General features: G+C 27.9%; 1 protein-coding gene across 1 annotated transcript in view; it reads right to left on the bottom strand.

Moving 5' to 3' along the window:
• LOC111676769 (protein sickie) overlaps positions 1–14,654 on the bottom strand; it is a 227,399-nt gene that overhangs the window by 134,059 nt on the left and 78,686 nt on the right. The window contains exon 2 of the mRNA XM_046955861.1: positions 7,447–7,617. Within this exon, the coding sequence (XP_046811817.1) occupies positions 7,447–7,617 (171 nt within the window). The remainder of the gene's footprint in view (positions 1–7,446; positions 7,618–14,654) is intronic.

Here is a 14,654-nt window from a genome sequence, read left to right as displayed (position 1 = left end):
AACAGAACTAGAACAGAAATAGAACAGAACTAGAACAGAACTAGAACAGAACTAGAACAGAACTAGAACAGAACTAGAACAGAACTAGAACAGAACTAGAACGGAACTGAGCTACAATTTAAATAGAACTGATTTGGAACTGAACTAGAACCTAACAAGAACATCGCTTTATATATAATGGTGTTTATGAAAAATGTATATCTTGTTTTGTCCCATGTAGAAACTTTATTGTTTCCCTCCAAAACAGGATATAACTCATAACATGTCCTGTATTGTGGTTTATTTAAAACTTATGCCAACAAATTATTTTTCTACATACAAAATATCAAAACCAAATATTTCCGTTTCCTGGCATTTGTAATAATTCCACCATGTTTTTTTTTTACTCAAAACCCGCTATAAAAACAACATTTCAATCTTATGCTCTTACCAAGCTTATCCGTTATTTCTAAAAGAAAACCTTTGTTCTATAAACATAACTGTTTCCTAACTACCATGAATGTAGTTGAAGTAAAGGACAAAGTAAATCCTTTAAAAAAGATTGGAGACAAAAAATAAAAAACAGGAAAAACTTTTTAACGCCCCACTTCTTATCGATGGAGAAAAAAAGAGAAAAATAGGAAAAAAAATTGTAACTCTAGTTTTAAATCAACATTTGAATAGCATGACAGAAATTGTTTTTAGTTTTTTTTAGTAGATTTTTTTCAGAAGTTGACTTTGAACACTTTTACGTTTCGCTGGCTGTTTTATTTTTGAGTTAAAATAAAAGTTGTTTGTTTGATTTCTTTTGCTCAACAACTTTAAAAAATCCGGCAAAAAACTGCCGTAAAGAAAAGCATTTATTTCCAGGAAAATTTGCAGTTTGGCTGTTCAATGCTTTTTAGCGTAACCTGGAGTTAAAATACAAACAAAAAAAGGAGTTTGTTTGATGTTGGCGTTCGTTATTTTATCGTGTTATTCATTAGATAACTGTTGTTAAAGTTGGAGATTTTTTTAAGTTTATTAAAAAGTTCTTTTATTTGATTTGAGTTAAAGCTTTTTGTGTCTTTAGTTATGCTTTTTTATTGTTTTAAAAAGTTTTATGATTAAGTTAAGTCTTCAAAAAAATTTAGAAACTTTTCTATTCAGCTTAGCTGAATTTAAAAATTAATAGCTGAATAATGAAGATATGTTAAAAAATTTAATTTTATATAGAATTTTTACAATTCAGCAAAAGTAATTTTCAGAATTCAGCTTAGATGAATTGTGTTTTTTATAGAATTTTATGGCAACTTAATACCAAGTTGTTGTTAAACTAAAAATTTGCAATTTAGCTAAAGAAACTACCTTTAAGTTTAGCTGAATTGCAGTTTCAGCAGCTGAATATAGAAAATTTAAAAAAAAATTTAAATTTTTAAGGAAATTTAGAATTCAGCTGAAGAAAAGTTGTACAGAATTTAGCTGAATTTGAACTTTCGAAGCTAAATCTTGAAAATATGTTGAAAAAATTTAATTTATAAAGAAAATCTATAATTCAGCTAAGAAATTTTTAGCTGAATAACTATTTTTTAAAAGTTGAAAGCAAAATCTGTTTTAAATGAAAGAATTGCTGTAATTTAGCTGAGAAAAACTTAGCTGAATTATGGAAATGTAAATCCAAGCAAAAATATCTAATTCAGCTTAGCTGAATATGCAATTTTTGCAGCTGAATTGAAACTTGGCGGCTGAATATGCAATTTTTGCAGCTGAATTGAAATTTTCACAGCTGAGTATGGAAAATATATTGAAAAAAAGTTATTTTTACCAAGAAAATGTACAATTCAGCTAAAAAAATTTGTTTTGTTTTCGTAAATCCTTTGCTGAATAGCTGTTTTTTAAAAAGTTTAAACAAAACAATCAGTTTTACTATAATTCTAAGAGAAAAACTCTAATTCAGCTAAATAAAAGTCTAGCTGAATAGATTTTTTAGCAGCTGAATTAATTTCTTAGCAGCTCAATTATGATAAGAAGTTAAAAGATCTGCTGAATTGCAGAACAGAACTAGAACAGAACTAGAACAGAACTAGAACAGAACTAGAACAGAACTAGAACAGAACTAGAACAGAACTAGAACAGAACTAGAACAGAACTAGAACAGAACTAGAACAGAACTAGAACAGAACTAGAACAGAACTAGAACAGAACTAGAACAGAACTAGAACAGAACTAGAACAGAACTAGAACAGAACTAGAACAGAACTAGAACAGAACTAGAACAAAACTAGAACAGAATTAGAATTGAACTAGAAATGAACTAGAACATCGCTTTATTTGTGATAAGAAGTTAAAAAATCTACTGAATTGCAATTTTCACAGCTGAATATGAAAAATATGTTGAAAAATATTACATTTACAAAGAAAACAAAGAGAAACTCTAATTCAGCTGAATAAAAGTCCAGCTGAATTGACTTTTTAGCAGCTGAATTGTGATAATAAGTTAAAATATTTATTACTTTAGACAAAAATAACTAAATCAGCTTAGCTTAATATACTTTTATCTATGTGTAACCATTCAAATAACTGTTGTGTTTGTTTTACCTTCAGTTCTTTAAAAAAATTTTATATTTTTAATTAATTTTCTCTCATTTAAAAAAATTTACAATGATCTCTTACCACAAGCATTCCAATCCTTCAATCCTTTCCATTACAAACACAATTAAATCTCTAAATAATTTTCACAAATATACAATACTTGACTAAGAAAAAAAGTCTTCCCATTAACAAAAGCAACCACAGTCATTTGCACTTTAGGTGCTTGCGAAAAAAAACAACAACAACTAAAATAATTTCCACAGTTTTGGTCCTAACAACCTGGTTTTAATGAATTTCTTTTTATACAAAAAAAAACACCTACAAATATGCTATACTATTGTTTAGCTTCATAGTATATGACGCCAGTTTGTTTTTCTTTTTTTTTAAGATTTAGTTTAAAAGAGGACTTGATGAAGTGGCTGGTATAATAACAAGAAGAAAAAAGAAATCAGCATTTTCATCAACATATGAAATCATCATCAACAACAGCAATAACATCAACATCATCATCATACCTCATCAACAAACATAATAATCGTCATTATTGTCAGCAGCAGTTGAATAAAAGTTGAATAAAAAAAATCTCAAACGTATGACAAATAAAATGCCTTTATATAAAAGAACTATATCAAGTAATGTTTATTGTACATATATACACACATACATACATATGTATGTGTATATGTGTGACATTAACTCATCAACTTTGATGACGTCTACTTTTTTGTCGCGTGTGTGGGTTTTTTCCTTGCCATACGTAACGTAAAAATACATATTTTCACGTTACGTACTATATACTATACTTTTTAAATGTGTGGGCATGTGTATGTGTGCTCACTTTTTTTCTCTGTCTACACATATATATAAAGAAAAACAATTAAAGAGTTTTCCGTGGAAAAATAGAACTTTTTTGTTTTCACCGGTTGACTCATTGGTATTTTTGCATTTTTATACCCTACACTACTTTAGTGGGGAGGGTATATTGGGTTTATGCTGATGTTTGTAACGCACAACAATATTGATCCTATAACCACCTTTAATCGATTCAGAATAGTTTTCTGAGTCGATTTAGCTATGTCCCTCCGTCCGTCAGTCCATCCGTCTAGCCTCCCTCCCATGTAAACCTTGGAATCAAAAAGAACTTTCTGTTTTACCGGTTGACTCATTGGTATTTTTGAATTTTTATATCCTAAACCACTTTAGTTGGGTGGGTATATTATAGTTCTTAGAGTCCGTCTGTCTATCTATCGGTCTGTCCGTCCGTCCATGTAAACCTTGTAATCAAACTCTTGACAAAAAGCTGCAAAACCAAGTTCAATTCTAGCATTGATAACCCTCATAAACTTTATAATTATAAAGCCTCATTGGACCCTAGTCCCTTTAAAAAGTCCCCTTCAAAATTTATCTTAAATGTTCACAATTTCTTTCAATTCTTAAATGACTTAAGAATATCTGGGGCAACTAAAATGCTTTATTATAAAAACTAAATCACATTTTATTCTAGTAACAGGTATAGGGTATTATATGATCGGCCTCGCCTGACTATAATTTCTTACATGTTTTTTTCATAACATAACGCTTTAAAAAGGTGACATAAACAACACAAAATTTGAAATGAAAGTTTAAGAAGACAGAAATTTTTACCACAAAAACTACTTTAAAAATAGCTTTTTAAGAAATTTAAAGAATATTTAAATATTTTTTTTGAAGTAATTTAATATGTTAAGAAAATTTTCTTTATTCAACTTTCGAGAAACTTAATTCAGCTGCAAAATTAGAAATTTTTACTTAAATTATAAATTATTTCAACATATTTTTATTATACACCTATTAATAACTCAATTCAGCTAAAGTTTTTGTAACTGAATTGCAAGTTTTTAAATAAATAAACATATCTATAAAGTTATTTCTACTATTCAGCTGTTAATTAAGCAATTCAGCTAAAGTTTCTTTAGCTAAATTGAAAATTTTTGTATAAAAAAATTAAATTTATAAAGTTATTTTTACTATTCAGCTGTTGCATTAGCTATTCAGCTAAAGTTTCTTTAGCTGAATTGCTGGCTTTCTTTGTATTTCATATTATTTAGATTTTATTTTGTAAAAATCTTTTTGAATTAACCAATTCAGCAGCAAAATTAGAAACTTTTACTTAATATATAAATTTTTTCAACTTATTTTAATTATACATCTATTATTAACTCAATTCAGCTAAAGTTTTTTTTTAGCTAAATTGCAAGTTTTTAAATAAATAAACATATCTATTAAGTTATTTTTACTATTCAGCTGTTAAACTAGCAATTCAGCAACATTTTCTTTAGCTGAATTGCATATTTTCTTTAGCTGAATTAAAAAATTTCTTCTTAAATTGGAGTTTCTTTAACAATTTGTTAAAAACAATTTATAAATTTAATATTCAGCTAAGTAAAATGCTTATTTTCTTAGCTGAATGACTTGTTTAGCTATTCAGCTTAGCTTAATTCCATTTTTATTTAATTTTCTTTAGCTGAATTGCAAAATTGTTTCTTAAATTGAAGTTTCTTTAGAAGTTTGTTAAAAATAATGTAGATAAGTCATATTCAGCCGAGTTTCTTTAACAATTTGTTAATAACTATGTTCAAAAGTCAGCTGAGTAAAATGCTTATATTCTTAGCTGAATGACTTTTTAAGCTATTCAGCTAAGCTGAATTCTATTTTAAGCAAATTTTCTTCAGCTGAATTACAATTTATTTTCTTAAATTTGAGCTTTTTTTAGCAATTTGTTTAATATAACATAAAAAAGTCATATTCAGCTGAGTAAAATGCTTATATTCTTAGCTGAATAACGATTTTAGCTATTAAGGTTAGCTGAATTACATTTTAAGCAAATTTTCTTTAGCTGAATTACACTATTTCTTCTTAAATTGGTGTTTCTTTAACAATTTGTTAAAAACAATGTAGAAAAGTCATATTCAGCCGAGCTGAATTGATGATTTTCTTAGCTGAATAACGATTTTAGCTATTCAGCTAAGCTGAAGTTTTTGTCAAATTTTTCTTTAACTAAATTAAAAAATTCTTTTCATATTTAAGTTTCTTTAGCAATTTGTTAATAATTATGTCAAAAAGTCATATTCAGCTGAATTCCCCCCGGGGCATGTTACCTTGGTAAAGCGTCCACCTTGGTGTTATTGCAATCCTGGGGAATAAAGACGTGGCCAATACCTCTAGTCTGACCAGGACTAATAAAATTGGTTACAGTCTACTGTATGGCTTAGTCCTTGTATAGATTGAAAAGAGGTCAGAAGACCAGAGCACCGTATTAACTGGTGCTATGGGTGGCCAGTTGCCGCAGGACTATGTCCTGGCTGTTCAGTTGGTTGAGTTTCCTTTGGGATACATGTAGTGTCTTTGGTTTAAACCCAAATTCGAGGGAAGAGTAAGTGGCGGTTAAAAGACTGATATTAGGTAAAGTCAATATTTCGGGATAAGTTCGGTGCTGTTGCCGAAACAACAGTTACCCCACAGAGGAGTGATTTTAACTTTTTTTCCTAAATTGTTGCAGTAAAACTTTGTTGTAGTGTTTTTCTTATATTTCTTTTCTTTTAAATTTTCCTTTTTTCCTACATTTTCTCACGTTACTTTTTCTGCTGCAAAAATTATTAATGACTTTTCTTTTAAGGCTTATGAGAGTGTATTCATGTATGCATGTATGTTTGTTTGTTTATGTATTGTGGTTTTTAATTAAATTTAAAATCTTTTGCTCGAGTTCTTTGTTTAATCTCTCTCTTTCTGTTCTCTCCCGATTTCTTTGTAAATTTATGGTTTTGTTTACAAAGTTTATGTGTTTTTTGGTGGTTTAAAACACATACATATGTATGTATAGAAAAACATTAAATTTAATTAGTTAATGTACAAAATAAAAGAGAGACTGTTGAGAGTTTTAACGTGAGCACTTGCCTTAACGGCCTTATCTCACGGTGGTCTTTTTCACCAACTGGGTAGACTTGAAAACGGTCTACCATCGCCCTTTTGTTCTTTAAAGAAGAATTCAGTTGGCAATTTTTGTACATTGGATTTGACCGGTCCATGCACAAGTACTTTATTGGAGTACTTGAGCTATCTTATCTCTGACCATTGGATGGTTCTGTTGATTCGGCAACAGCATCTAGAGACGTAACCGGTAGACCGAAGTACGATCCATCAATAAGCCGTAAACATTGTGGTTACTTACAGGGACACACTGTGGTAATTCTGATATGAACAGAGTATACTCTGAACATATCTGGACAAGGAAGGAAAATTCAATGGCATCATATGTATATGATACCTTCCATCCATCACCATTCAACCTAGCACACATCTCATTCATAGGACACATTCATAAGAGAAAACATACAACACATTCATTAGGTAGACGGGTGGGCCCGCCGAACCTCACATTCATCCCGTACTATATACAATTAATACCAACTCATTTCCGACGCTTAATCCCACAGTCACTCCTCAGTTGGGTATCTGTTGTTTTCGGTAAAACAGCACAGAACTTATACCGAAATATTGACTTTATCATGCATCAGTCTTTTAACCGCTACATACTCTCCTCGCGAATTTGTTTTAAACCACAGCCACTATGTGAATCCCGAAGGAACTTCAACCAACTGACCAGCCAAGACATAGTCCTGTGGGCAACTGGCCACCCGTAGTACCAGATTATGCGATGCTCTGGTCTGACCTCTGTCAATCTATGCAAGGACTAAGCCAAGCGGTAGACTGTAACCAATTTTTCAGTCCCGGTCAGACTGGAGGTATTGGCCACCTCATTATACCCCAGGATTGCAATAACACCAAGGCGGAGGTCTCGGCAAGGTAACATGCCCCCCGGGGGGGGGGGGTGGTATAAAAGAGAGACAAAACACTTACCATTTGTTGTTGATTTTTAGGTTTCTTATGCAGATCGGGCACCTTAAAAGAGGTTACTGCCTCTATGACTTCAGCCAATAGCAGACCATCTCTACAGTCTGAAGAGAGATCAGTAACCTTCTTTTTCGATTTACTGCGTTCCAAATAGTAATTGGCCCAATCGGTGTAGATCTAAAGGAAAACGAAAGAAAAAGAGAGGGAGAGAGAAAGAGAAAAAGAGAAAGTTTTAATTAAGTTTTGCATAAACTAGATTTGTTTGTTTTACTAAAGAGTTTAATAACAGTTTAAGAGCTTTAGTTTCATAAAAGAGTTTTAATATAGTTTGCTTTTAGGCTATTAGAAACTCATTAGGAAAACTATAGCATACATTAAGGCAAAAATAAGAAAACTAAAGTAAAATTGCAATTTCTAAAAGGCAACATATGCAAAATATGTGTAAAAACTAAAGTTTATATACAAAAAAATGTTAAAGAACATTTAGGCAATGTTGTTGTAATTATTGTTATTGTTGTTGTTGTTGCAAAGCATACAAAACAATTAGATGAGGTCTTAGGAAAGAAACCTTTTTTGTATAAATTAAGATTTCTAAGCAAAAGTTGTATAATAAAGAGTAAATATTTGGCAGGGGGTTTCTTACCCCAACTCCTCTTTTATGTTTTATTTCGTTCTTTATAAATGTTAGCAACTTAATTAAAGAGTAAATATATCTGTAAGGACCTCGAAAAAATTTCTTAATTTTTGTGTAATAGAAAGAAAATTTTAGTTTAGTTTTGATAGTTTTATCAATTTTCTTAAAGGTCAAGTGATGGTTGTTCTAAAGAAAGTTTGAGGTTAAAAGCTAGAAGATGAATCCTTTTTTTAAAGGATGTAATCCTTTTTTGACGTAAGATTTATGGGCATGAATAAATTCTTAAATAAAAACAGGAACAATTTTTAAAAACTTATTTTTGTAAAACATGTTAAACGAATTTTTACAACACAATAGATAAAATCATAATAAACTAAGAAAAACATTTACAAAAAATGTTTGTTTAACTAAAGGTTACAAAGCTCTTTATTCGCTTTAACAAAATCCATAAACTGGGTTTACTATTAACTACACAAAAGTTTAAAACATTTTACTTAAAATGTAGTCCTTTTATATACTAGACCATCTACACAATCCTTTAAAATACACCAACTTCTTTACTTTCAAATACATACTAGCAAGCATTTTGCTCTTTACATGTTTTCTTTCATATACTCCAAGTTTAGTTTTGTTATTTACTTTGTTAGTTTATCAGTAAATATCAGAGTTTTCTTTTGTTATAATCTTATATACATGTTAGCATCAATTCAATTAAAGTTAAATTTTCTATATAATTTCAAACAATAACAAACCTTGGCATAGTCTGCTATATTGTCACAGGATCCTTGATAACTAACACAGCGTCCCAGCATGTTGTCAGCAAAATTTTTTTTATATATTTTAAATTAAATTTTGTAACAAATTAAACATTTTCGTTTAAATATATGTATGTACATTAAATTATTTTTAAAGCCTTGAAATGGGCAACATTTTTTATTTTAACAAAAAGCCTTTACATATGCTATGGAATTTGTACAATGAAGATTTTTTGATTATTTTCTCTTTATAATTTTTTTCACATTTTAAACATTAATTTAATATTTGTTTATATTTTTAATAATTTTTTTTGTATAAAACAATTTTATTTCATTTTTAAATTATTTTATTTTAAAATCTCTTTTGTCTGCTATTAATTAACAGTTTTCAATTATTATTTTAATAAACATTTATGGCTTTTTATTTGTTTGCACTTTTGCTAAAACTTTTAAAACACAATTTTTAATTTTCTATTTTTTTTCTTTTCAGCCTAAAGGTAGGCCACTCTAAATAATTTATTTAATTCTTTTATTATTAAATATAAGTAGTTAATTAATTTTTTTAATTTATTCAAGTTCCGCTTTAGCTCTGTTCTAGTTTTGTTCTATTCTGTTCTAGTTCTGTTCTAGTTGTGTTTTAGTTCTGTTCTAGTTCAGTTCTAGTTCAGATCTAGTTCAGTTCTAGTTCAGTTCTAGTTAAGTTCTAGTTCTGTTCTAGTTCTGTTCTAGTTCTGTTCTAGTTCTGTTCTAGTTCTGTTCTAGTTCTGTTCTAGTTCTGTTCTAGTTCTATTCTAGTTCTGTTCTAGTTCTGTTCTAGTTCTGTTCTAGTTCTGTTCTAGTTCTGTTCTAGTTCTGTTCTAGTTCTGTTCTAGTTCTGTTCTAATTCATTTCTAGTTCTGTTATAGTTCCTTTCTAGTTCTGTTCTAGTATTTTTCTAGTTATGTTTTCTTAACAAAAAGTTATATGAAAAGCAAAGACAATATGCATTCCCTTGATATATCGCAAATCAATATTTCTCTTTAATTGAAATTTTCGAAACATTAATAACATTCCAACATTAATTTTTTATTGTTTAAATAATTACAATTCCACATTATGCCACCATTATTTCCTTTATAGCCTTAATTTTTCATTTTCCTACTCAGCTCCCTTAAAATATGCCACACTTTTTTCCTCCCAAACAAACACCTAACATAACAATAATTCTTATTTACCGAAATGCTCCCTTCACAATAACTATAAAAATAATAATAATTTTTAACCTTTATCTAGAAAATAAAAATAATTTACTTAAAAACCATAAAATTTTATCAGCCAGCTATCTGGCAAGGCAACAGGCGCTGCAAGCAAAAGAAAAACACGTTTAACAAACATAAAAATAAATATTTAAGAAGCATTTTTCTTTCGTAACGCCTAAAAGTATGTCAAAAACATTAAAGACTTTACTTTATCAAATGGCAAACAACCTTTTCTACACATTTTCCTAATAAATATTTATAAAACGGAAAATGAGGAACAACCCTTTTTTCATTTGCCGTTTACACAACGCCTTACACAAGTGATAAGACATTTTGCCAACACATACTTGAAGGCGTAACTGTATAACGCCTAAGAAGCTAATTGAAAAGAAAAAAAGTATGAAAAGGATATACAGGTTGTTGGGTATTGCTTAGAAGTTCTTAGGTTTATTTAGTTGACCAAAGCTTTTTGCATAATTGCTTATTTGTTGCTAAAATAGTTATTTACCCTTGTCAACAGAAACATAAAAAGATTTCTATAAACATTTATCATGCTTACAACTAAAAGTATACTTTAGATTTCAAGAGTTAATGGGTTTTATTTAGTAATAAGATTGCTGCTCTTCTTAGTGTTAAATCAGCATAAAATCTGCTTAAGTTTCGTGTTGTCTGTATAGTGATGATAAAATGATGTCAGTGTTATTTTGTGTTACAGCCTAAAGTATGCTTTGATTTTCTTTAATGATTTTGAAAATGCCATTAAAAGGAAAAGGTGTTTCTTTTTTTAGTTTGTTGCTTTTGTAAATATCAAATTAATTTTTATAAATGTTCTTTTTGTTTTGTTTTTGCTTTGCAAATAGATAAAGCAATTGCTGTGAAAAAGTAATTTTTATTTATAGCCTATCTAAAAGGGGAAGTAATTTTCTTAGAATTGATTGATATGACAACTAGAAAATTGTGCGTAAAAAATAATTTATAGAAAAATAAAATAAACAATTGTTTTTTGCAAGAACTCCACCTTTAGGTTGTAATAAGGAAATGGCGTAGTTGTAGAAAATGTAATTGAATGAGAAGAGAATTTCCTATTGGAGACAAATAAATAAGAAATGTTAGAGAAAATGTATAGCATAATGTACAGGGTTAAAGGTAGATAAGTTAGCAGGGAATTGTTATTGATTTGTATGAGAAACATTAGGTAGATAACTTATTTTAAGAATAAAGTTTAAATTAAATGTTTTCTTTTAGAGATTTTACTCTGATAAATATAGACCTAACTATAGGGCAATTAAATCAAGAATTCCCTTTTATTGATTTGTGATGTTTAAAGATCCAAAAACCAAAGTTTTACTTGGATTCAAGAAACAATTTCAAATAACAAGAAAATGTAGAATTTGGCAGGATTAGTGCTACACATAGGAAAGACTATATTGATTTATTGTATATCATTGAAAAGGAAATTTTCAAAAATATATAAATTTTGTAATTTTCTCAAAATTTCTTTAAGAGTTTGTCTTAAAATAACAAACAAATCAAAAAATCAAAAATTTAAACTTTGAATCGATTTATTCAAGAAGTAAAAACTAATCTAATAGTGATTTATATATCATATGAAAGGAAATGTATAACTTTTTCTATTTATTAGAAATTTGTTTAAAAATTTTACATGAAATGACCGAAAAAGAGGCAGGGAGTTATGATTTTGCTCACTTTGATGCAAGTGAATGGAGGAAATTGGTTTTTTATGTCTTTCATTCGGTGAAACTGATATGTGTTATTTATCATAGGAAAGGTAATTATGTCTGCATTTCAAAAATGTATAACCTTTCGAAATTCTTAAACATTTGTTAAAGTATTTCACAAGAAATAACAAAAAAAAAAAATGTGTTTACAGGGAATTATATTTTTGAGCCGTTCCATTTGGCAAGTGGAATAAAAAGTGTTGATGTTATTGTATATTATAGGAAAGGAAATTGTGTCTGCTTTACAGAAATGTAAGAATTTTTAAATTCCTTAAAAATTTGTTTAACAATTTTACTTGAAATTAACAAAATAAAGCAGATTACAGGGAAATGTGTTTTTATATATTTTATTTTGCAAGTAAAATAAAAAATCAATGTATTTTATATCGTTCGAAAGGAAATTGTGTATGCTTTTCAAAAATGTACAACTTTTTTAATTCCTTGAAAATTTGTTTAACAATTTTACTTGAAATCAACAAAAAGAGGCAGTTTACAGTGAATTCTGTTTTAGATCCGTTTCATTGTAGATGTGTTGTATATCGTTGGAAAGGAAATTGTGTCTGCTTTTCAAAAATGTATAACATTATCAATTCTTTGAAAATTTGTGTAACAATTTTACTTGAAATTATCAAAAAGTGGCAGTTTACAGGAAATTATGATTTTGATCAGCAAGAATAGTAAAAACTGTTGATGTATTATATATCGTTGGAAAGGAAATTGTGTCAGTTATCCAAAACTGTATAAGGCTTTGAATTATTTGAAAATTTTTTAAGAGTCAAATTACAAAAAAGTTTATTACTGGGGAATTGAGATTTCAACACTCAGTTTTTTTCAGCAAGAAAAGTAAAAACTGTTGATGTGTTATATATCGTTGGAAAGGAAATTTTGTGAGCTATCCAAAACTGTAAAATACTTTGAATTATTTGAAAATTTATTTAAGAGTTTTACAGAAATTAGCAAAAAAATGTTTATTAAGGGAGAATTAAGATTTTGAATCTCAGTTTTATTCAGCAAGAATAGTAAAAACTTTTGAAGTATTGTATATCGTTGGAAAGGAAATTTTGTGTCAGCTATTCCAAAGTGTATAATGCTTTGAATTATTGAAAAATTTTTAAGAGTTTTACACAAATTAGCAAAAAAAGAAGTTTATTAACGGGGAATAAAGATTTTAAACCTCAGTTTTATTCAGCAAGAAAAGTAAAAACTGTTGTTGTATTATATATCGTTGGAAAGGAAATTGTGTTAGCTATCCAAAACTGTATAAGGCTTTGAATTATTTGAAAATTTTTTAAGAGTTTTACACAAATTAGCAAAAAAAGTTTATAAATAAGGAATAAAGATTTTGAATATCTTTTTTAGATAAATGGAAAACAATATGGCCATAAATTATATATCACTGGAAAACACGTGATGTTTTTTATTCTAAAATTTATAAAATTTTTAATTTTCCTAAAATTTGTTTAAGCATTTTAAAGAAATTAACAAAAATATAACGATTTATAGGACATTGTGATGTTTTAAGCCTAAAACTAGGCAATAAAAGTTATTGGACCCAAAAATATGCTTTGACTTTTACATTTTTTCTTTTAAATTATTAAAATTTTTATTGCCTATCTTATAGCTAACTAATAAATTTATTTAAATTGTTTCAATTTATTTACTTCTAGTTTCTCGTCTGCTTGTTATATTTTGAATTTTCTTCCATATTTTTTTTTGCTTTCAACAAAATATTGTTCATTTTCTTTTCTATTACGAATATTTCATGCATAAATAAAAATTTGTTAGTATTCTAAGTGCCTGCCAAAATCAATTTGCTTAAAAGGTGTACACACAACAATTTTGACGTGTTATACTGGCAGCTACTAGTAGTATAGTTGCTAGTATCTCTCAACTGCCAAAAGATATTTTGGCACAATTTTATTTTTAAGTTAGTATATATATATATATATATATATATATATATATATAACAGTCAATTTTGATAGCTTTACTTAATATTTTTTTTTCTTATTTTTTTTCTTCGTTCAAAACATTATTTGTAAATGTAAATATCTAAAAATACTCAGTGGGAATATCAAATTCCTATAAAATTTTGTTTTTTTTTATTTTGTTTGTTATCATAAAGACGTGGTATGGTCCTTTACTTCCTGCCATTTTATTTGCCTTCATCATACATATATTTTGAAGTTGTAAAATAAATTGGCAACAAAAAAGTTTTAGTCAAACATCTTTTATTTCCTATTTTCTTAATGTTTTCTTGAGTTGCTCGGCTGCAACGTTTGATGCCACAAGTGGGTCACATTTATATTTGATGAGATGTCATCAAAAAATGACTGAATACATATTATAAGGGAAACAATTTTTTCTTTATTTTTTGTTTAAAAAAAAAAATTTCTATAAATTGTAACAAAAAAAAACTTATTTTCTATATTTTCTTTGTTAAATTTTTAATTATTTTGTTTTACGACAAAAAAAAAGTTTATTATTAATAAAAAATACATTTCTTTGTTTCCTTATTATTTTCTTTGAATTATTATATTAAGTCATTAAATAATAATAAACTGCCTTAATTTCTCCCTTAAGTCATAAACAATCTTCTGTAATTTCTTTTCAATTATTGTTGCTTTCTTTTTCTATATAAAAAAAAACTTTTATATCTTTTCTTTTCTTTTGCTTTTATAATATTGATAAGTTTTTTTGTTTTTTGTTGTATAAATGACATTTGACAGGTTTGACAAGCTCTAGTACAAATACTTAGTTAAGTAAAACGCACAAGAGAACATTTTCTAAACAATACTCAATAATTTATTAATATTTTATAAAGTTTGATTGTTTTCTTGTTGAGAAA

The sequence above is a fragment of the Lucilia cuprina genome, chromosome 2 (assembly GCF_022045245.1).
Source record: "Lucilia cuprina isolate Lc7/37 chromosome 2, ASM2204524v1, whole genome shotgun sequence".
In the NCBI taxonomy this organism is placed as follows: domain Eukaryota; kingdom Metazoa; phylum Arthropoda; class Insecta; order Diptera; family Calliphoridae; genus Lucilia; species Lucilia cuprina.
The sequence above is the reverse complement of the archived record's forward strand: the minus strand, read 5'-3'. Positions and strand labels throughout refer to the sequence as shown.